Here is a 24,766-nt window from a genome sequence, read left to right on the forward strand (position 1 = left end):
GAGGCGGGTCGAGCGCTCCCCGGAGCTCATTGGCTGGACGGCCTTGCGACGTCACGGCGTCACGTGACGCGGGTTCGTGTGTAGTTGTAACCGCGAGGAGGAGGAGGAAGAGAGTTTCGAGGGATTTGACAGTCCGGTGCAGACTTCAGTCAGTGTGCGCTGCTCTGCGGAACCAGCGCGACGTACATGCGCACGCTCGGACGGACGCACGTACGACCACCAGGCAGCCCGCTGAGATGGATGTCATCCCCATGTGCAGCATCTTCCAGGAGCTCCAGATCGTGCACGACACCGGATACTTTTCCGCCTTACCGTCCCTGGAGGAGTACTGGCAGCAGGTAAGCAAGCGCACGAGAGGAAAAAAGACACACCTAAAAAAAATAAGACGCCCCTCCAAAAAAAAAAAAATAAACAACTTGTTGATGTCACTTTCCGTCGAGCGTGCAACAGACGCGCGTGCATGTACAAACTTTGCAAGCTCAACCGTCGTGCGTGCGCGGAGCTGTCATAGGTGCATGCGCGCTTACTGACAGCTCCAGCTGACTATTTTTCAATCGACTTTTTTGTTATGGAAACCAATTTTTTTTTCCAAATCCTTCCATCGTAGTGGAATGACGCTTGTGTTGGACCTCCCCCAAGGCAGGCCTAGAGACAAGTTGCAGGGATAGAAGTCCGTGCGTGTCTGCGTGTTGTTGAGCTGTCACACGTGCACGCGCGAAGACTGACAGCTACCCAGCTGGCTTTTTTCATGATTATTCTTAATTTAAAAAAAAAACGACTTTTTGTCATGAAATATACTTGACTGTATTGAAATTCCACTGGACCTCCCCCAAGGCGTGCAGATAGGCAGTGCCCGGAGCCAAGTTCCGGAGGTCGACATGCGCGTGCGGGGAACTGTCAAACGTGCACGCGCGTTGACTGACAACTCAAGCGAGTACAAGCAAGAGAGGGAAAACTACCAACCTCCGAAACTCATTTTTACATACAGGAATGCAAGTTAACAAACTATAATTTGACATCGTAATGAAGAAATGATAATGATGTGTCATCGTGCAGTGCTTTAATGCAGACTCTTTAAATTTCAGCGAGCTGATCACATTTGACCGTTTTGAAGGGCAGTGCGTAATTTCAACCAAGACAATGTGTTTTTTTCTCTTCAGGAAAGTCAATAAATAAGTCATTTGAAACAATGTGCCATGTGAAGCGCTTTAATATGAATTGTTACAATTCAATTATAAGCTCTCTTAAGTTGGACTTGTTTTTTTGCAGGGAAGATAAGTTTCAATCACTAAAAACTCGTTTTGCTTTTTAGGTATGCAATCTGACATCTAAATAAAGAAATACTAACGCGCCATCATGAAGTGCTTTAAAGCAGACTTTCAAAATTAGTGAGCTCTTCAAATTTCACCATTTTAAAAAAGAAAAACAAATGGATTTCCGACCACAAAAAGTTTCCTTCTGTTCAGAAATGTCTGTATTAGAAATTAGTAAATTCATCCACTAAAAACTAATTGTTGCTATTGGGGGATGCAAATTTGACATCTAAATCCAGGAATACTAAAGTGCCATCGTGAAGTGCTTTCAGTCAGACTCTTTCGATTTCAGTCAGCTCTTTTCACCTGATTGTTTTGAACAGGAACAAATCGAATTTTGAGCACTAAACCCTATGCAAGTTGGCAGCTTTACTTTCACATCTTTAAAGTGCCTTGGTGAAGTTCTTTGATATGGACTCTTTCTACTTCAGTGAGCGTTTGCGACTATTTTGATTATTCCCACTTTCTTTCTTGTTAAAAGTAAAAAAAATAAAAAAAATAAAAAACTTGGCTTGTAGTGGAATGGCTTCAGTCAGACCTCCCTCAAGGCAGACCCAGAGCCAAATTCCGTGAGTTGCATGTTTTGGTTTGCAACATTTCAACTCAGGAGTGGGATGTGCCTCCGACCCCCGCGTCCACATTCTTCTCCTCGACACATTTTGTCTGGGAATGCCGCTGCAGATTCCCTTAATGAGTCATCTTCCAGTTATCTGCTGGCGTCGGAATTTGGCCCACGCTGGACCCACAATAGCGGCTTCCAAAGCCCCCACACACATTCCCAAAGTGGATCTTGCAGTATTCATGCCGGAGCTTTTTATGGACCCCCACCCCCCGCCATACACACACACACATACAAATACACACACAACCATTCCGTGACCCCCCCCCCCCCCCCCCCCCCCCCTCCACCCCCATCCTCCTCTCTGGTCCCTGGCGTGCGATGTTATTTCTAGCCGTGCCTCCAAATGCATTATTAAATCCACATTATGCTGAATAATTGATGGCGCTAAAAGATCTACAAGCACTTGGACCACAGAGAGCGCTTGGGAATGTTACATCGTGAATGTTAGTCTATGTAGATTACATCAACATACAGCAGACTTGGTCTTCCTGGTTCGGGCATCCAGAATGTTCTGTGTAAAACTTGTAAAACGCCAATGGTATTCAACCAGCTACTCTTTGTAAAACAATGCATTCTGAGGCCATGGGCGCAATAAAGTGCATTGGGACGCTTGCAACAGTGTGAAAGAAATGGCTAAGATGGTTAAGAGAATGGCCAACATCATCCAGTGCTTTAATGCGGACTCTTTCAGATTTTGTAAGTCACTTGCGATTGGCTGTTTTCAATAGAATGAGAAATTTCAACCACTAAAACTAATTTTTATGTTAAATAATGCAATTTGACATCAAGAAATAATGTTTAATCCTGAAGTGCTTTAATGCTGACCGTTTCAATTTCAGTGAGTGCTCCACATTTGAAAATTTTGAACAAGAACGAGCAATTTCAACCATCCATTTTCTGAGCCGCTTCTCCTCACTAGGGTCGCGGGCGTGCTGGAGCCTATCCCAGCTATCATCGGGCAGGAGGCGGGGTACACCCTGAACTGGTTCCCAGCCAATCGCAGGGCACATACAAACAAACAACCATTCGGACTCACATTCAGACATACGGGGAATTTAGAGTCTCCAATTAATGCATGTTTTTGGGATGTGGGAGGAAACCAGAGTGCCCGGAGAAAACCCACCCAGGCACGGGGAGAGCCCACACAGGCGGGGCCGGGGATTGAACCCCAGTCCTCAGAACGGTGAGGCTGACGCTCTTAACCAGTCGCCCACCGTGCCGCCTCAATTTCAACCAGTAGATATTGATGATATGATATTCAAGAAATAATAATAATGGTCCATCATGAAGTGTGTTAATGCAGATTCTTTCAGTTCCATTAAGAAATTATTATAGTGTGCCATTATGAAGTGCTTAAATGTGGCTTATTTCAATTTCAGTGATTTCTTCACGTTCAAGCAAGACCAACCCACAAAACATTTTCTTTTTGTACCGGAGTGGAATTTGACATCTTCATCAAGACTTTGTGATGTGCCATTGCAAATCTTTTAATCCAGACTCTTTCAACTTCAATGAGGGCTCCACATTTAATCATTTTGAACAGGAACATATTGAAGTTCAACGAGTAAAACTCAATTTTATGTTTGGGAACCTTTAAAAAAAAATTATAATTTGACATCATCAAGAAATAATCACTTTTTTTTGTTTTTTTGGAGAAACGGCACACTCGAAAATTCATGGATTAGAATTAGTTCTATAATAATAATAATAATTCTAAGTTCTATATTCATTTTTTATGACTTAAAGACACGTGGCTCATGTGTTTCAAACTATGGAGCTTTCATAGCTCCACCCATGGTCTATCTGTTTAGTAAGTGTGCCTTACATTTCCTTGACAAATTAATGCCTACTATCTGTTTTGGTTATTGTGCTTTGCACTTTTGTTATAAATGCCAAGGACATCATCAATTTTATTACATATCATATGCATACTGTTTTAGTAAGTGGGCCTTACACTTCTGTGATAAATGGCAAGCACACAAATTGTTTTGGTAAATGTGCCATATACATCTATTAGTAAATAAGCACACTGTCTGTTTTATTACAAATTATATGCATATGATCCATTTTGACAGGTGTGTCGTACACTTCTATCAATAAATGATAAGCACATATACATTATGTTTTGGTAAATGTGTGCTACAGTTTCATGACAAATGCAAGCATGCTACATATCTCTTTTAGCCTGTACTTCTCTTTCCTTGATGTTTGTCTCTTCTTGTTCTTATTCAGACATGCTTGGAGCTGGAGCGCTACCTCCAGGCCGAGCCGTACGTGTCGGCATCCGAGCTGAAGTTTGAGGGCCAGGAGGACCTGTGGAGCAAACTGATGCTGGCGTGCGGCGACAAGGCGGCCGACCCCAAGCTGGCCAAGGAGGACGAGGACCCCCCGGAAAGCCAGGACGCCGCCAACTGCTGCTTCCACTCAGACGCTAGCAGCGAGGCGTCGGACAGCTCCGAGGAACTGTCGCCCGCCCTCGACTTCCCTGCCGGCTCGCTGGCGGACCTCCTGGGAGACGGCCCCGAGGACCTGAGCGCCACCTGCGCCGCCGCCGTCATCATCGGGACGCCGCCCTCTTCGCCCGAGCTGGGCAAGGAGGGCCCGGCTGGGGCACAGGCGTGGGGCGCCGGACACCCGGTGGGGAAAGGCAGGATGGGCGGCAGCATCGGGGCGGAGAGGGCAGCGGGGCTTGCCAGCGGGGAAGCGTCCCCCGACGGCAGGAGGCGAGTGCACAGGTGTCTCTTCAACGGATGCAGGAAGGTGTACACAAAGAGCTCGCACCTCAAGGCGCACCAGCGCACCCACACAGGTACGCGCCCCCGGGGACACCAGGGTGGGACACTTAAAAACTGATGAACCCGCATTCTCGAAATCAGTGGTGCCTTCAGATACGAGCGACCTGAATAAAGAGTTTTCTGAGATACGAGCTGTCATTCGGATGATTGTTTTTGCTTTGACTTGCGAGCGAAAACATGAGATACGAGCGATGTATGTTGGCAGTGAACGCAACTCACTTCACAGCAAGGATCAGTTTACCAGATAGTGAACAATTGTTCAAGAGGCTTCAAGCTGTTTATTGCCACTCCCACTTGAACGTTACTGTCAAGTAAACTTAACACATAAAACCTAGCTCGTTGCTAACACCAGCCATCCATCCATCCATTTTCAACCGCTTATCCGAGGTCAGGTCGTGGGGGCAGTAGCTTTAGCAGGGACACCCAGACTTCCCTCTCCCCAGCCACTTCATCCAGCTCTCAATGCTAACACATAGCGGGAAATGTCATAGATAGGCTAATAAATAGCATCTACGTGGCAGGGTTAAACCCTTTAAGCAACAGATATTTGAATACAAATGTGCAGAAACACATGTAGACAGACAATATAACAATATTCACAGGCATATTCTTTATCCTCTGCAAAAAAAAAGAGACTAATTTTACTGGAGCTTGCGAGAAGTTGTGACCGTATACAATCAGGAGTGTCTTAAGTCATGAGCCAAATTGTAGTTGTGGTTTCCCTTATAGGGCTGTTATGAGTGAAACCATAAAAATGTATAAGTGCCTCATGTTATTACATAATCAACAAATTGATGGATAACTAGTTTTGAAATCAGAAGTTAAGGAAGTTGTTAAAATGTTGTTCAGTGGGTATTAAAAACTTGATTAAAAGCTTTATAATTATTTGCAATTTTGGTTCAGATTTTAGCAATTAACATGAAGTAGGCACATATGATTTGCTTTAGCCAGCCACATGAAATGATGTGAGAGGCCAATTTTGGCCCCCTGGCCTTGAGTTTGACCTTTGTGATCTACATGGAGCCCTCTATATTTGTATGTCTGTTTTATACTGCTACCGGGTGGCCAGAGCGCACACACCGAAATGAGCAGCACAATATCCATTGAAGGATTCTAATTCTAAATTCTAATTGTCATGATGTACACACTGTTTAATTATTTAGATGCCATTTATTTACGTTGTTAACATATGTTTTTATAAAGTACAATGTCATAGCGTGCTATTTTCTTTATTAAAAAATACATTCCAAAAAATGTTGTTGGGTTTTTGAGGACCCCATTTAGTCATGCATGCCCCACCCAAAAAAATCAGTCGAAACAAAGTCTGGTTAGCTATTTTTACATTATCATTATTAATGTGGTGTAAGAATGTGTGTAATTATTGTACCAGGTGGCATTACACAACTCACCCTGAAGTGCATGGGCGCATCCCCATTTGTATAAAACTGTACTTCAGCGCATCACCGTTTGTGTAATTTCGTACAGTACACAAACGGGGATGCGCTCGCCAGTGCAAATCTTTGGAAAGATGGCCCCACATTGTTGGAATTGTTTGCTATTGTGACCTAGTTCACACCCGGAATGTGACATCATGCCAGAGGGAGCGGTCGGAGACGGGTGCGCCAGAACACATAAAGTGGGAATCCTGACCAACAACATACATTTACATACCTTAAACCACTTTTCCCACACTAAATTAGACACACACCACATGTTGGTGTGAACACACACACAACCCTCCTCGTACATCCCCCCAAAATAGTAAAAGACAAAAAAATTAGTGTGCGTCATGAAACATTCATGGAAGATGCTGGCGCACCCCCAAGGAGGCATTTGTGTATCTCCACGGGGGTGGGGAGAGGGCCATGGCCCTGGGCATCCACCTGGGAGGGGGCATCCCCTTAAACATCCTGACAAGAGTTGGCACAAATCCTCTCCTGCACACATCCCCCCCACCCACCAAAATAAAAATACAAATAAATAAAATAAAAAAGACTGACAGGCAAAGCCTGTAGGTCCAGTTAAGTTTATATGATTTTTTTTTATTAATTTTGTGTCAAAATGCATAGCATTATACCAGACCCTATTACACATCTCCTGCACCCCCTTAAGGGTATGTGCACCCTTGAGAGTTTAATTCATTCTGTGACCAGGCTTGTGACTCAAACACTCATATCTCAAATCATCTTTCCCCATTGAATGTTATTAATCCATTCCAGGCCACCCCCCCCCAAAAAAAAATGTTTATGTGTTTTGTAATGAGGAAAAACAGCACTCTATTCTTCGCAGAGAATAAATTATATACCGTATACCTTTGAGTACTGTTATATTAACTGTGTTGCTTCACGGTCTGTGTTCAAATATCCTTTCCTTAAAATTCCTTTATGTTTAATTTGACAGTAAACTTCAACAAGCATGGAAATTAAAATAAACAGCTTGAAGGCTCTTTTTTGAACAATTGTTAACTCTCTGGCAAAAAGCTACGTGTTGTGAAGTGGGTTGAGTTCACTGCCACTACAAAGCATTCGTCTCTCAAGTTTGCTTGCAAGTTAAAGAAAAAAAAAATCGTCTGAACGATGGCTCATATCTAGGAAAATGCCCGCCATAATCCATAACTCCCGATGCAGATGCACGTCACTGAACTTGAGGCATCTGGGTTAATGACACAAATGCGAAAAAACCTGGATAAAATCAGCCTTTATTTTTGTTTTTAATCTGTGCACCCCCTCCCTACCCCAAAAATAAGTCAAACTAACACCAATTTATAATCAATAAAGTCATTGTGTTCAATCATGCAACCATTATGGAAACATGGAGGGTCCTACTAGCGCACCCCCAGGGAGCGTTTGTGTACAACACCAAATTTTAAACAGTGGTGCCTTGAGTTACAGGTTGAATGTGTTCCATGGCCATGCTCATATCTCAAAACACTCGTATCACAAATTACCTTTCCCCATTAAAATGAATGGAAGTGCAATTACTGTAATCTATTACGGAACCCCCAAATCACACAATTTTTGTTTTGTTTTTTTCACTAGAAAAATTGCGCTCACCAGTATTGGAGTGTATTAAAACACACAGCAATAACATTTGCTCTCCACATAAAGTGCAAACGCAAAAAATGCGATAACAAAACACAACTGTACCTATTGGATCGTCCTTCCTTGTTTTTCTTCTTCTTCTGTAGAGTTAATTGGGGTTTGGCAAACCAGCTTAATGACGCATTGGTTCCACCAACTGATATTGTCCTTCCACTGCAAGGAAACCGATGGAAATTTGATGGTGGTCGGATGTTGTGAAGTTTGCTGCCGCTATATCTCAAGACAAAAAAAAAATCGGCCAAGCAACGGCTCATATCTTGAACTCGTGAGTTAAGGCATTCGTATCTCAAGGCACCATTGTACTTTAATCCTAAGAAAGCTATGGATCAGAGGTAGCAGTGAGACCAGATGGATGCATAAAATAACTGAAAGAACGGGGCAACGCTGCTAATGCTACATGCTAACGCTTACTGCTAATGTCACATGTCATTTTAAATGACGCAAGGGGTTATTTTTGACTAAAGGTTTTGTTTTTGCATTCAACTTTTGACATTTTGAAAGAGGAAAATATCCTTTGATGTCAAACAGAGTATGTTTATCATGCAAACATGGCTCACATTTGCCCCTTGGAACGCCATTGAGGAAAAAAACCAAGATGGGTATTCTGCTAGTTGCCTTTTCTTTAATGAGTGTGGTGGTGCACCGCCGTCATATGTGAGCCTCGTCAACTTTGACCCGCGAGCGAGCTGTTTACAGCTGCAGTGCCGCCTATTAGCGGAGGAAGTCGCATTCCTCGCATCCTTGCCCGACCATGTGAGCGCCTCTCCCTAATGCCACCAATAGAGGCGCACACACACACGCACACACACACACGCACACACACCCGCATTACATAAGCTGCATACCACAGCACCCCAGCTTGTTTTTCTGCTCAGCTCGCACTAGTCGGCAAAAGTCAGTAGTGTTGCGTGCAGCAAAAAAACTGAAGTATTTACAGTATTAATAAATAGTCTACTATAAATAAGCAATTTATGTTACATAGATACCAGAGGTGGGACCAAGTCATTGCTTTGCAAGTCACAAGTCTCAAGTCCCAAGTCAAGTCGCAAGTAATACACTTTGAGTTTCGAGTCCTTTCGATTCATTTCACCAACACAATAAAAATATATTTTCATATATGTAATGTTTTTCTTTAATTAATATGTATATATTATACACTGGCCCTGCAACTGACTTGTGACCAGTTCAGGGTGTAGTCCGCCTTTCGCCCAAAGTCAGCTGGGATAGGCTCCAGTGCCCCGCGACCCTAACCAGGATAAGTGGCGTTGAGGATGGATTTATGGATGGATATTATATACTGCATTTATATATTTTTAAATCCATATTTATTTAAAAACAAATTTGATAAACAAGCACATTGAACCTTTATAAGAAAACTAAGAGGCTGATCAAAATTTTTGCACCTTCAAAGCCAATTGTCAAGGGCTATTCAATGAAAATGACTTACTTTTTCTCACTTAAGTGACATTAAACAGACCTGTCTGATATTGATTTTAACAAATGGATGGAAATTTTGAGGTATCTTGAATTTGCTCACCTGGTGTTGTGTTATTTTGTGTGCTTGCTAACGTGGTTGTGTGTTTTTGTGTGCCAGGCGAGAAGCCGTACAGATGCTCGTGGGAAGGCTGCGAGTGGCGTTTCGCGCGGAGCGACGAGCTGACGCGCCACTTCAGGAAGCACACCGGAGCCAAGCCATTCAAGTGCAGCCACTGTGACAGGTACAAATGACCACTTTATTCTTGCTTTTGTGCTTGAAAAAAAAGACTTTAATCTTGCAATATAACTTTTTTTCTTGAAAAAAAATCTAACATTAATTTATTTATTTTAAGATGCTTTCTTTCTTTTATTTCTTCTTTCTAGTAAAAAACTGAGACTTTACATTTCATGAGATTTAGATTTTGTCCTCAGAAAAACAAGACTTTTTCTCTACAAAATACATTTGTCTTAAAATAAAACTTTGCTATAACATTCAGACTTTAATCTTGTAATATTACGACCTACAATATTTTTCTCAAAGAAATCTTACTTTGGTCTTGCAATATAACAACCTTCAATTTAGACAAAAAAAAATCTAACTTTAATAAGGCATTTTCGTTTTTTTTCTTGAAGAAATTTGTATTTAGTCTCGCAATTGTCCACCTCTTTTAGAATTTTTTTTTAACTTTATTTTATTCTTTTTTTTCACAGAAAAACAAAACTTGTAATATTCTGACTGTTTTATCAACAAGATACAACTTTTGTCTTGGAAAAAATACAACTTTGTTCTGAAAATCAAACTTTAATCTTGTAATATCACAATTTGTTTTTCTTGCAGTTATTGTTTTGTAATCTCACTTGAATCTTGCAAAATTACCGGTGTTTTTTTTCCAAGATCAAAAAACCTATTCATTTAATTTTGTAATTTTCAGATTTAAAATTTGACAAATGTCTTTGTATAGAAAAAAAATCAGACTTTATAAAATTCATAAAATGTGGACTTTTTCCCTTGGAAAAACAAGACCATTCTTGTAATACGACGATTTATACTTCGCGAACAAATCTCACTTCAGTCTTGCACAATTACAAATGTTTTTCTGGAAAAAAATAACTTTAATCTTTTAATGTTCCACCTTGTTTCTAGAAAAAAACTCTTTAATTTAATTGTTTTTAGACTTTTTTCCTCAGAAAAACAAGACTTTATTCTTTCTTGAAGAAAATTTGACTTCAATCTTGCAATAATCTTTTTTGTAAAAAAAACCAAACAATTCTTACTTTAATATTGTATTTATTTCTTTAAAAAAACAGACTTTATTTTTGTAATTTTCTGTATTTTTACTAAAAACATAATCTGACTTGAGCTTCATAAAATTTTTACTTTCCTCAGAAAAACAAGACTCAAGACAAAGTACTACTTTTGTGTTGAAAAAATACATCAGTCTAAAAGTCAGAGTTAAATCTAATCTCGTAATATAATTTTTCTCAAAGAAATCTAGCTTCAGTCTTGCAGCACTGTGTGACATGATCACAAAAAAAAATGCATAATTTTTCTTGAAAATAAATCTGACTTTCATCTCATAAGATTGCGACTCGTAACTTTCTGCTACATGCTAAAGCCACACCCTAAATGCTAAAGTCAAATATCAAACAGACGGAAATGTTTAGCAATTTGGCCACGCTAACATGATGCAAGTTTTCCCGCCTTCCATCAGGTGTTTTTCTCGCTCTGACCACCTGGCTCTGCACATGAAGCGGCACATCTAAGGCGGGTGTCTGCGGCGTGGAAGGCCCTGCGGGATGAATCGGGCGGATGTTTCCTGACCTGTGTGGCATCAGTGAGGCCGGTGCGGCGTGTCGACAGCGTACCGCGCTGGCAGGCGGCAGTCCGGTCAGTGGAAAAAAGCAGTAGGAAACGCAGGCTCTCATTTTGCACCGTACTCAGTGCCTCCGATACCTTGCTGTGCTGGAGCAGGAACGTTCCGGAAAGTTCCGTAAAGGACGGGAACTCATGTATGGTGTTTGACGCTTTTTTTACGGCCCTGCCTGGAGGATTTTGGGACTGTAGAGGGGGGGCAGCGGAGTGTTCGGACTGCGGGTGCCCGGGCTGGTTTGCTGTAGTAGTGCGGCGTGCATGGTGGACAAATGCCGTCTTTTTGTCTCCGAGTGAATGAAAAGAAAGCCTGGAGAGCAGAGGAGGGCTTCTTTGTTTGTTTATGCACCCTCCAGAGGCCTGGAGGTAGATTTACAGCTCCCTGCTTATTTTTAGAAAACGAAAAAAATAGAAGAAAAAAGAAGAGGGGAGGGATGAGGTTTTTTTTGGTGCAGCTAATAAATGTGCAATGTATGACGTAGCCTGTCTAAAAACATACATGCGAGAAAGCTCATTTTGTTGTTTGTTAAGCAAGAGAGATGATAAAAAACAATGAACACCAACAGTCGGAGGTGGCGAAAAGAGTGTAAGGGACACGCTGGAAAGAAAAAAAAATATGTATCTTTAATCTCCTAAATTGAATGTGGCAATTTTCTGATTCGCTTTTTCAACAAAATCCGACTTTTGCCTTGAACAAAATCTGACTTTATTGACCCCCAAAAATCTGACTTTAATCTTGTAATATATAACATTTTTTTCTCAAAAGAAATTCGCTATAGTCTTGTGATAACTGGATTTCTTTCTCAATAGAGTCCAACCTCAATCCAAGTAGTATATTCTGATTTTAATGATTGAAAAAAAATGTCATTCTTTTAATATTAGAACGTTATTCTAAAAAATCGATCACATAAATCTTGTCATTTTACAACTTTTTTTAAAAAAGAAATCTAACTTTAATGTTTTATTTTTCTGACTTTTCTTGAAAAAACTGACTTTAGTCTTGGATTATTTAGACTTTAGCCTTTATTCTCATAATTTTATGCACTTTTCTTGACTAAATGACTTTTGTTTCTTTTGTTTTGAAAAAATTGTTCTTCTTAGAAAACATTGACGATAATGTAAGACTTTGTCCCTGTAAGATTTTGACTTTTTTTTTTTTTTTAAATGTATAAATATTTACAGATTTGTAAATTTGTTTTTTTCCTTGCACAACTTTTTCTAAAAAAGTAGTACTAAAATATTTGGTTCAAATTCTTGTTTTTTTCTTTCCAGGGTTTCCATGGGGCCATTTTTTAAAACATGTTCTTTGAACCGGAAATATTTGTCATGGTTTTGTCCGTTTGTTTACGTGAAAATACATTACGGTAATGCTCCTCAAAAGATTCACATCGCCAACTAGTGTAATGGGGTGGACATTGCAACGCGCGTGTTCACTGGTTTTCGCCGGTGCACATCTGAAATGCGGATGTGGATGTCATATAAAAGTGTGTGTGTTTGCATGAGCGTAGGGGGGTGTGTTCGCATTTGTTGTGCTTCAAAGGATGAAGTTGTTCGAGAGCAGCTACCTTCATATTGCTATTGTAGAAAAACATAAGACATATGCTTTCTTCTTATTAGTTTTCCTTGGGAATACCACTAATAATAGTGCTTTGAAGGCAAGTTGCCTTCACTTTTTCTTCGGCTTGTATGTGTAAAAACAAAAAAGAGAGAAAAAAGTGCACTGTTGACCTTACTGATGCCTTATGCAAGTGGCCTTGTCCTCCTCAATATACAGACGCGCACACACACACGTACACACACACACATATGCAGTTATTGAAAAAGCTTTACAGACGCTCATTTCCTCTCCACCCCCCACCACAATAAAACAACTGTATCCACTCCGGAAAGACAAGACAGAAATTTTCTTTTTTTTTTTTTTTTCTCAACCTTGGTCGACGGGAATGTCTCGCACTTGTGCTTTACTACTGTGTAGTAAACCTTCTGCTCAAAATATGGAGTACTTTCAAAATGGTAAGGTTAAAATTACAAATGAGCAAATCAATTGGACTTTTTCCCTTGTTAAATTTTGACTTTAATCTTGTAATACTGCATTTTTTTCTTCTTTAATCTTTAAATTTTAAGACGTCATCTCTCTAGATCATATTTTAAAATGTTTTTCTTTAAAAAAAAGACTCACCCCCTAATATTACAAGCTTGTCGTCAATTAATGCAGTTTTAATCTTAGAATTTATGGCCTTTTTTCTAAAAAAATAAGAATAAAAAATTAAAAAATCCTACTTTAATCTAATTTTATTAGGATGGATTTTTCTCCGAAAACACTTTGATCTTGTATATTTCTTTTAAAGAAACAATATGACTTAAAACAGACAAAACACAACATAAATCTAGTAATATTAAAAAAATATATAGAATAATTTTTTATGTTGTCAACTACAACTCTTTTTCCTGAAAAATTACATCTTATTTCATGCAATATTTACAGTAACATTATTTTCTACAAAAAAAAATACAAATTTAATCTCATAAAAGAGCAACTTTTCTGTGCTTTGAAAAAATGACTTTTTTTTCTGCTCACCTTAAAAAAAACATTCTTACTAATTTAATGCAATGCTTAAATTTTTTTCTCCCAAAAAAAATACAAATTGAATCTCATAAGATTGCAACTTTTCTCTGCTATGAAAAGATATGACATTCATATCATTTTTTTCTGCTCACCTTAAAAAAAACATTCCGACTACGTGACAATCTCTTGAAAACGCTCTTTCTGGACGACTCACTCCTCACGTGCAGATGCTAGCGAAACCTGTTCGACCGGTTTCTCGTTGCGTGACTGTTTGAATGATGATTGATGCCGTTTAGCTCCTATCGCTCACGTAAATGAAATACAGACTACATAAACTTTAATTTTGTAATTTTCAGACTTTTCTTCTTGGAAAAAAAAAAACATTATTTCATAACGACAACTTTTTTCTAGAAGACACAACTTCAATGTGGTAATATATTACGTTTGGTAACACAATTTTGATCGAAATTGACATTTAAAAAAAAGCAAAAAACAACAACTCACATAATAATACAACTTTTTTCTATATTCTAAACACTATTTTATTTTTCATGTTTTAAATTATGCCTTTTTCCCCTCTCTTGTTTCTGACTTTTTCCTCTCAAGACCGGGAATTTGAATCTCATAATACTGCGTTTTTTTTGGGGGGGTAAATTTTATATATATATATATATATATATATATATATATATATATACATACATGACTGATCATGCAATTTCCTGCCTTTTTAATAAAAAAAAATGATTTACATCTTTTAAGATTAAAACCTCTTTTTAAGGGAAAAATTCCACCTTTAATCTTGTAATTTTCCAACTTTATCTCTAAAAATAAATCATAAATCTCACAATATTATGACTTTTTTTCCCTAACGATCCAACTTGAATCTTATTTTCTTATTTTTATTCTAGAAAAAGTATGACTCAAATCTCGCAATGTTATGGCTTCTTTCTAGAAAGAAATCAAGCTTTATTTTGTAATTATCTGTATTCTAGAAAAATATTAGTTCAATCATGTAATATTGTGATTTGGAAACACATGCACCTGTAATCTCATAATTTTCCATCTTTTTAGAAGAAAAATGACTTAAACCTTCTAAGACTATTACTTTTACTCCTCTAAAAAATATGATTTTTCTGACTTTTTGGGTCAAAAAGTACAACTTCAATCTTGGAATATTCCAATTTGTTCGTAGAAAAAAAAATTACATGAATCTTGCCATGTAAACGCCCCCCCCCCCCCCAAGAAAAAAAAAAAGAAAAAATCCATCTTGAATCGGGAGTTGACTGCAGATTGGCGAAGACATTTCGCTCATATGGTGACAAAGACATGACTTGTTGTAACCCAACAAGCGTACGACTCATCCTTAACAACACGAGGGCGGCCATTGTTCTTTGTTTTCTTCCTTTGTTTTTTTTCCACTCAGAGAGGTTGACAAAGCAAAAAGTGTTTTTGTTGCAGAAATTTTCTAAGAAGGCCCTTATTTCAACTGGGGACCAAGTAAAACCCATGTGGGTGTTGTTTAAAAATATATATAAAAAATTATAAATAAATTGTTCAAATGTTTTTTTTGCAAATACACAAGTATTATTTGATTTTATTTTTTTATTTGCCACGTGACTTGTTTGGATGCTCAAATGTGATGCTTTGTTTTTATTTAGTTTTGTAAAATGCTCAATATGTGTATGAATGTATTTTTTATGGGAAGGTGGATAAAAAAACTTTTATTGGATCAGTGTCTTGTTTTATTTCTTTGTTGTGCATTCGTAACGTAACGTGAAGATGCTAATGTGAAGCTAATACTTAGCTCTAAAATAGGGCTGCCATTAAGTGGCTGTCAACGCATAATTTTTTTGACTTTTATTCTAGAATAAAATGCAATTTACATGTCATAATGTTACATCTTTTTTGCCAAAAATGTGTGACTGATCTTGGAATTATCCTTTTTTTTTAAAGAAATTGTAATATTACAGTATTTATGTTCAATATTTGTGTCTAGGAAACAGTCTGAAAATAAATATGAATTTAAAGTTGTATATTTACAAGAAAGAAATTGGGAAAGCACAAGAACAGTCTTTTTTTTTTAAAGAAAAAAGTCTATTACGAGAGTAAAGTTGTATTATAACCAGATTTCTGTCCTTTTTTTCTCGAAAATAGTTGGGGCAAAAATGTGAGATTAAAGTAATATTTTTTTTACTTTTTTAGGTCCAAATTGTTGTGAGCCATAGTATTATGAGGTTAAAGTTTGGTCTCTTTCTTATACAGAAATAAGGGATATTATTAGATTACGGTCATATTTTTTTCTAGAAAAAGAAGGAAAACTCCAAGATCAAAGTCTTGTGTTTTTCTCTGAACTAATGTTGTCGTGGTCATTATTTTCTAAAAAAAATAAAAATAAGGGGGAAAAATACGACAAAAAAACCCCTCCAGATATGATTTTTTTTTTGTCGTAATACTTACTATGAGATCAAAGTTTTATTTTTTTATGTAAGAATTGTAAATAATGAGATTAAAGTTTGATGTTTTAATTGATTTTAAAAAATCTTATATTATAAAATCAATTATTTTATTTAAATGCTAGAATATTATGGGAGTCACGTCGGATTTTGTCAGGAAAATAAATTGTCGTATTACTTCATTAAAATCCTATTTCTAGGGGAGAAAGGTCACAAATTAAAAGAATGCACTCAAATTTGTTCTTCAAAAAAGTTGTAATTTTAGGATTTGTCATATTTCTTGGAAAGAAAATTAACAATAATTAAAAAAAAAAAAAAAGACCAGTCTTGTAATTTTTCAGAGTTCAACCCTAACACACAGTAAGACAAAGTTAAAAGTCAAATAAAAGAAAAGCATTTTCAACAGGCTGGTGTGTGATGACAACAAACATGGAAGGACACACGCATGCACGCAGCGTTTGTTGTTTTTCTGCTGGTTGTTCCAGTCAGGGATCCATCTACATCTTGCTCACCTGCGGGGCACGAAACAAAACGCATACACACACATTCAGTAGAACAGATTTACAAGAAATGAAAAAGTAACAAAATGTGTATTTTTGACCAATGCATTGGAACAATTATGGGAAGAAAATGTGGATTTTGGCCAAAAGTATTGAGACACCTACCAGAACTAGAAAGTAAGGAAATGATCATTCTGATTCTGATTCTGATTTCTGATCATTTAAGTATTGGTACAGCTAAGGGAAGAAAATATGGAGTTTGGACAAAAGTATTGGGACACGTGCAGGAAGTTAAGATGAGCAATGCAAACTCATAAATGGCGGCCAGTGGCACACAGTCAGGGCCTTCAAGGTTTTCCCTGCTAACCACGATCTGAAGCACTGACCTACATTTACAACTGAAATGAAAGTGTATTAATTTATTCTCAACAGTCTATTACCCTTATTTAATAGCCATTCTCTTGACTGCCCAGCTTCCAGTAGTTTATGGGTTAGATTTTTTTTTTTTTTTTGTCCAATCAGATTTCAGCTTCTATGTGTTGCCATGTCATTTTTATCTACCCAGGGCCTCCAATGTCTTAAGTGCTGCCCAATGAGACATACACAATATTAATAGTGGCTGTTTTGGTTCTTTGGAGTTTGGAGTTTTAAGAAGAAGAAGAAGAATCATCATCTTTCATGAACATGCATGCATGCACACAAATTTTTTTCTCTGCATTTAACCCATTACAGTGAACACATACACATGTTAGTGGAACACACTGGAGCAGGGGGCAGCTGAAGATGGCGCCTACCAGTGTGGTCGCCTCGGTAGCGCGCTCTCGAGTATTGTTTTTGTGTTTTTCGTCGGTCTTTGGAGACCTTACACGACTCACTTACACAAGGGGAGACCTGCTAACCATCAAGGAGGCTACTCCGGACTTTCTGTCACCAACTTTCGCCGCCACAGAGGGAAGCGTGGCGGCATTCGGGTGAAACTCCGCAAGAGAGGATACAGACTGGCATTCCCGTCGATCCACATCGCGAATGTACGCTCCCTACCCAACAAAATGGACGAGCTTCATCTTCTGTTAAAGACCAGTAAAGACTTCGGCCGTACCGCCGCCATGTGCTTCACGGAGACCTGGCTTTGCGACGCTGTACCCGATGGCGCCGTCATGCTTCCCGGCTTCCATACTCATCGAGCGGACCGCGACATGGAATCATCGGGGAAAACAAAGGGCGGCGGGATATGCTTCTATATCAACGAAAAATGGTGTACGGACGTTACGGAGCTCAGCACACTCTGCAGCCCGCATTTGGAGTCGCCGTTTTTGAACTGTAAGCCATTCTACCTGCCCCGTGAGTTTGCATCATTCATCCTGGCTGGAGTCTACATTCCGCCTCAAGCTAACACGAACAACGCATTGCTAACGCTCGCCGAACAAGCCAACGAAATTGAAAAAAAACACCCGGACTCACCCCTCATTATTCTCGGGGACTTTAACAAAGCTAAACTCAACCATGAACTCCCTAAATACAAGCAGCACATCGACTGTCCTACCAGGGAAAATAACATTTTAGACCACTGCTACACTACGGTAAAAAACGCATACCGTGCTATACCTCGTGCAGCCCTGGGCTCGTCTGATCACTGCTTAATTCACTTAATACCGACGTACAGGCAAGAACTTAAATGCGCGAAGCCTACAGTGAAAAAGTGGACAAATGAAGCAAAGATGGAACTTCAGAGCTGCTTAGACTGCACAGACTGGAGTGTCTTTGAAAATTCAGCTGGCAGCCTGGATGAATATACGGACACTGTTACATCCTATATCAGTTTCTGTGAAGATGTGTGTGTACCAACAAAATCATTTCACACATTCAACAACAACAAGCCGTGGTTCACTGCTAAACTTAAGCAGATTCACCAAGCTAAGGAGGTTGCATATCAGAGCAGGGACAGGGCCCTGTATAATCGAGCTAGAAACTAGCTGACTAAAGAAATTAACATTGCAAAGAGGAACTATGCAGCAAAGTTGGAAAAACAGTTTAGCGCTAACGACTCTAAATCAGTCTGGCATGCATTCCAATCGCTGACTAATTACAAGCGACGATCCCCCCAAGCTGAGAACAATAGCACACTAGCCAACGACTTGAATACCTTCAACTGCAGATTTGAAAAGGACAGTTTCAAAAGGACAGACTTCAGGAGGCATCCTTCGCCCTCATGTTGTCCAGCTGCCTTGTGTCAACCGTCGAAACCTTCAAGTTCCTGGGAATTACAGTCTCTCAGGACCTGAAGTGGGCGACCAACATCAACTCCGTCCTCAAAAAGGCCCAGCAGAGGATGTACTTCCTGCGGCTTCTGAGAAACCACGGCCTGCCACCGGAGCTGCTGAGACAGTTCTACACAGCAGTCATCGAATCAGTCCTGTGTTCTTCCATCACAGTCTGGTTTGGTGCTGCTACAAAAAAGGCCAAACTCCGACTGCAACGGACAATCAAAACTGCTGAAAGGATTGTCGGTACCCCCCGACCCACCCTTGAGGACTTGCACGCTGCCAGAACTAAGACAAGAGGGTGCAAAATCCTCTCGGACGCTCCGCATCCCGGTCAGCAGCTCTTCCAGCTCCTTCCCTCAGGTAGGCGCTACCGATCAATGCAAATTAGAACTAGCAGACATTCCAACAGCTTCTTGCCTCTTGCGATCAACTTCTTAAACACCTAACCTACAATTTCATTACAACATGCTGGCAATTTTTTGACTTGAGTTCGTTGTCACATTTCTGTGGGGCCAATGATGTATTACTCGTGCACTGACTGTAGTTGTCTCGCCATGCTGCACTATTTGCATATACTGGCCACTCATGCCAGAATAGCATCTTCTCCATTTGCACACTGATTGAGGAGTATCTGCAACATTTGCACAACCAACATTGTCCCAGACTATCACACTACTCGTCACTTTAAACCGCATACACTCCTTGAAGTCTCGGCGCCCTTTGCACAATGGTCATTGCACTGGACTATTGCAATATTAGTCATTCGAACTGCTCGAGGACTCTGCATCTTTTTGCACAATTGTCAAAAAAAAAAAATAGTAAAATAAAATGTACCGGCATTACCAGATAACTAGCAACCCTTTACTGCTCAGTGTTCTGTAAATTGACTGTCTGTTGTCGTACTAGAGCGGCTCCAACTACCGGAGACAAATTCCTTGTGTGTTTTTTGGACATACTTGGCAAATAAAGATGATTCTGATTCTGATTTTTAACTATTTAGATTTCCGTTTCAGCAAACAGAGGCTGCTTGCCGTTTACTCTGACATTTTTCCGTCCTCTGATTGGTTGAGCAAAATATGCACACTGAAGCTTGATTTACAGAGGAGGACAATTGTCAGACATGATTAAAAAAATTTCTTCAAGGCAGACTTTTCAAGAAAAAAGTTGACATTGTGAGGCTAAATCGACCAACACCGTTGCTGGCTGGCCTGTTTCAACTCGGAAAATGATTTATTCGGCACTTTTAGAGCGGCACGAATGAACGCTACAGCTAGCTTACAGGCAGGAGCAGAAGAAAGGAGATGGATTTTATCGGAAAATAAGCATCTCTGGTGAGTATGATGTGTTTTATTTTAAGTTTTTATGTGTTTTTCATGCTATTAGATTAATATTGTTTGGAAACTGCTCCAAATGATATTGTAGTGTAGAGGTTAGACCCCCCCCAACCAAGAGCACCCCAAACATAAATCCCCTCAACTAGTCCTCCACAAAAATGGCCCCCAAAACAAGTGCCGCCCAAGATAGAGTCCCCCCCAACAATAGTCTCTCCAAAAAAGAGTCCCCTGAAACAAGTGTCCACTAAAACAAGTGCCGCCCAAAAGAGTACCACCCACGAGAGTCCCCCCAATCAAGAGCACCCCGAAACAAGTGTCCCCCAAACAAAAGTCCCCCTAAAAAACAGCCCCCCAAAGAAGAGTGTCTGCAAAAAAGAGTCCCCCAGCATCAAGTCCCCCTGAAAGAAGTGTCCCCATGTCGTTTGCTGAAGTTAAAATTCCCCCAGCACCTCCCAATCATTCCCTGCATTGTGACACTCCACTAAACCAACACACTGTACGTCTGTCATGCAATCCATCATATAGCCACACACTTACTTTCAATGCTTCATGTTTGGGAAGAAAAAAATATAAGTTAATGAATGACTCAAAATTGACAAGATGAACCCAATAGAACATACTAAGAAGTACGTAGTGTAATGTACACAATACGTGCACACACTTGTGTAAACATGCACGTGCATACTTGGTGTGGGTGATATATATCCCCTACGATATTATCATGAATGTTGTTTCAAAGGTATGCAATTTCACAATATTGAGTATTCATACGGTCTCGAAAAGAAAACTGAACGGGTGCATGGACTGAGGAGAGAAATGAGGAAGTGCATGAACGTCCTCATTCACCGAATCGGCGGACATAGTTCAGTCACATGACTCAGTGGCAAGCATAACACAGCCTGATTTCACGTGGAGGAAATATGCAGGAGTCTCGCGCTTTACCGGATAATTTAATTGCGAAACGAGGGTCCGCGTCCCTAGCCTGGAATTGGTTCGAGTTTGACAAGACTGACGTCTGTCGAAATAACATTGTATCTAAGATGTGTCGAAAAACGGTCACCATTAAGAGCAGTTCGCCGACAAATGTGTTCCACCATTTGCGAACGAACCATACGAAGGAGTGTGAGGAATACGTAAAACTTTGCGATTCTACGAGCACAACTACCGATAATGAAAAGATAAACCTGCACAAAACACACTCAGAAAACCCTCGCTGAGTCATTTAGCAAACACGTACCATTTGACAAAGCAAGTAAACATTTGTATCAATATTTAATGAGGTTTACATTTGGATATCATCTTAATTTTTGGATATTTTTTTTACTTACCTACCCTAACACATATGTACATACAATATTTGTGTATTCACACATGATGTGCACACACACAGTCCAGAATACATATGCACACACATATACACACGTACACATATCGATATCGAAAACTGTACACCTGGTGTAATTGCAAGGGTCCGTGAAAATGGAGTACCTTTTTAAAAAGATCCTATGACATCTATAGAGATTAGATGATTTTATCCCTTATGTGACTGAGACTTTTATCTAACCAAACTACAGAGGGGACACGACTTTCCCCCCCTCTCATTCCGTTGCATTTGAATAAGGTGTCTCGCTCCTATTTGCAATGTTGAAGTCAGGGTGTCCTCAGGGTCAAACCAAATTTTGCGGGGGGATCCCGGACCCTACTAAGGTTGAGAGCCACTGATGTACACCATTACCATCAACCTTTCTGACACTAAGACCTACTTCTTGTTGACTGATGAATGTTGCAGGGCTACGCCCACGCGCACACACACATGCACACGCACGCCACTGTATCTTTATCATCTGTTAAACATATCAGGGTGTTGTATTTATGTACACTTTTATTATGTTTTGCTTATGAGAAGAAGAAGACTTTTTTTTTTTTTGACTTTTTCAAGAAACTATTTAGCACACCTTTTGACAAAAAAAAAAAGATCCCAATATGCATTTACTTTAAAAACATGAAAAAGATATTACCAGAAACATAATTAAAACAAAAACAAATGAAAATTTACACAATATAAATAAAAAGAAAAATTAAAAATTCAACACCAGTGATCCATATTCATCTACTGAACACAAAACATTCCCAATAGCCCACCGAGCCACAAAATCCTCCAGATTATTGGTAACCGTATAAAAGGTGTGCTCCACCCTTAAACGGGCTGCCACCAACCCTCTCAAACAGTAAAGCGGATCAGTCCAACAATCTTGTTTTTCCTACTTTTCCATATAGCCAATTTAGCACTTGCAAACATAAAATTCATTAACACCACAGTTTTCTTTCTTTTTCTGGAATAAGTTGGTCCAAAAATAAAACGATGGAAAGAGAGAGCCTCTCCCAACCCCTCCACCCACTCCTTTAACATTTTAAAGAAAACATCCAACCGGGGACATAGAAGCACTAAGTGGTCTAATGTCTCTGGGTGTAAACAAAATGGACAACCTTCCCCAGTGCTAGGGTCAAAGTGAGCTCTGTATCTGTTCGTAGCTATTATTCCATGTATAATCCTCCATTGGATGTCACCCATCCGTTTTTCAACAGGAGGTTTATACAGGACCCACCAGCTTCCTTTTGGGGAAAATTCCGAACCAAACACCTCTGTCCACCTCGACTCTCTGACTCCAGTGAGCGATCCATTGTTCAGCACCTTTACACAACTCTCATACAGCCGCTTTCCACTGCAAGAGCTGAAGTTCCCAAGTTTTGGAGTTTTTAAGGACAGTACGATTCCACATTGCTCCCTCCATTCCCCACCAGCAGGAATCACGCCAAGAGGAGGAAAAACGTACTCAGCCCCCTCACTCCACTGGTGAGCTAAATCACTGTTCCGTATAAAGTCCTGGTGTTTTTCTGACAGCGACTGCCACACCTCCTTCACCAGACCCTGTAGAACCCGGTTGGAGTGGACACCAGTCTTCTCAGCCAGTTTCTCTGGGGATGTCCTCATTAGGTGTCCCATCTTCACAATCCCTGCTTCCCTGAAAGCGCTTCTCATTGTGTCAGACGAAAAGGCACTCAAAGGTAGAAAACTGTTATTGAATAGTGGCTCTTCAAACAACCACAATCCAGGCTCTGCAGAGGCTCGAGTAAAGTCCAACGTCTGCAAGCATCAAGGACAGAGCTGTAAAAAGGTGACAGTCCATCCAAACCGGAGCTAGAGGACAGCAGAACCAGATGTTTGTCATAACCTAGCCGTCCGGCCCTCCGGAGCAGCAGACGAGCGACGGCTGACCAGCAGATTGAGTCTTTGTACAACAGCGTCTCTGCCGTCTGTAAACGAAAAACAGCCATCCTGGAGGCAATGTCTATAAGGCCCTGCCCCGCTTCCGTCACAGGGAGATACAGGACTGACGCTCTCATCCAGTGATGACCAGACCAGAAAAAGTCCACCAGCATCTTCTGTAGCTGTTTAATCAGTCCTGGTGGGGGTGCTAACACCTGAAGTCTGTGCCACAAAAGAGAGGCGACGAGATTGTTTACAATCAGAGTTCTTCCCCTGTAGGACAGCTGAGGTAGCAACCATTTCCATCTAGACAACTTAGCTTGCACTTTTCCCAGCACTCCCTCCCAATTTTTAGCAACCATCTTGTTGTCACCCAAATAAATCCCCAGAATTCTCAATCCACTATTTCCCCATGTAAGGCCACCAGGGAGACCATACGCAGTCGCCTGTGTTGGATTACCAACCCAGCATGCCTCACTCTTTTCCCAATTTACCTTAGCTGAGGAAGCCTTTTCATACAGCGTTAGACTTTCTCTCAGTGCCTCTATGTCCCCATGTCCCTGGACCATTACAGTAATGTCATCAGCATAGGCTGACACGACTATGGGAAGGCTATAAGTCATCTCTGGCAGACATAGACCTTTCAAAGTTTTCCTAAGTCTCAATAGGAGAGGCTCGATAGCAAAACTATACAATATTCCCGAAATAGGACAGCCTTGTCTAATCCCTCTCCCGACCACGACTGGTCTGCTCAGTCCTCCCCCAACCTTAACTACACAACATGCACTCTCATACAGGAGTCTCACCCATGATACAAAATGCTCCCCAACTCCAAATGCGCGCAATGTGGAAAATAAGAACGAAAGATCCACCCGATCAAATGCTTTTTCCTGATCAATAGAAATAATGCCTACATCAACACCGTATGCCTTGCACACATCAAAAATATCTCTCATTAAAAATAAATTGTCCAACAAAGATCTGCCAGGGATCCAGTACGACTGGTCTTCACCAATTACAATGTCCATATAAACTTTTAGTCTATTTGCCAAAACTTTGGATAAAATCTTATAGTCCGTACATAGTATGGCAACAGGTCTCCAATTCTTGAGCAAAGTTAAATCCCCCTTTTTTGGCAGAAGAGAGATCACCGCACGCCGACAGGAAGCTGGAAGAGTCCCTCTCCCAAAGGAGTCCTTGA

General features: G+C 40.2%; 1 protein-coding gene across 1 annotated transcript; it reads left to right on the forward strand.

The window, feature by feature from the left end:
• Positions 1–97: 97 nt before the first annotated feature.
• Positions 98–15,475, forward strand: LOC133488616 (Krueppel-like factor 6). Its single transcript, XM_061796710.1, has 4 exons — positions 98–338; positions 4,168–4,744; positions 9,426–9,549; positions 11,020–15,475. The coding sequence occupies exons 1-4, from the start codon at positions 237–239 to the stop codon at positions 11,069–11,071; spliced, it is 855 nt and encodes a 284-aa protein (XP_061652694.1). The 5' UTR covers positions 98–236; the 3' UTR covers positions 11,072–15,475.
• Positions 15,476–24,766: the final 9,291 nt, after the last annotated feature.

The sequence above is a fragment of the Phyllopteryx taeniolatus genome, chromosome 14 (genome assembly GCF_024500385.1).
Source record: "Phyllopteryx taeniolatus isolate TA_2022b chromosome 14, UOR_Ptae_1.2, whole genome shotgun sequence".
Taxonomy (NCBI): domain Eukaryota; kingdom Metazoa; phylum Chordata; class Actinopteri; order Syngnathiformes; family Syngnathidae; genus Phyllopteryx; species Phyllopteryx taeniolatus.

Excerpts from the sequence above, each read along its gene's own strand:
- LOC133488616 (XM_061796710.1), top strand. The coding sequence starts at position 237 with ATGGATGTCATCCCCATGTGCAGCATCTTCCAGGAGCTCCAGATCGTG. Across the intron at positions 339-4,167 it reads TGGAGGAGTACTGGCAGCAG|ACATGCTTGGAGCTGGAGCG; the intron begins GTAAGCAAGCGC and ends GTTCTTATTCAG. Across the intron at positions 4,745-9,425 it reads GCACCAGCGCACCCACACAG|GCGAGAAGCCGTACAGATGC; the intron begins GTACGCGCCCCC and ends TTTGTGTGCCAG.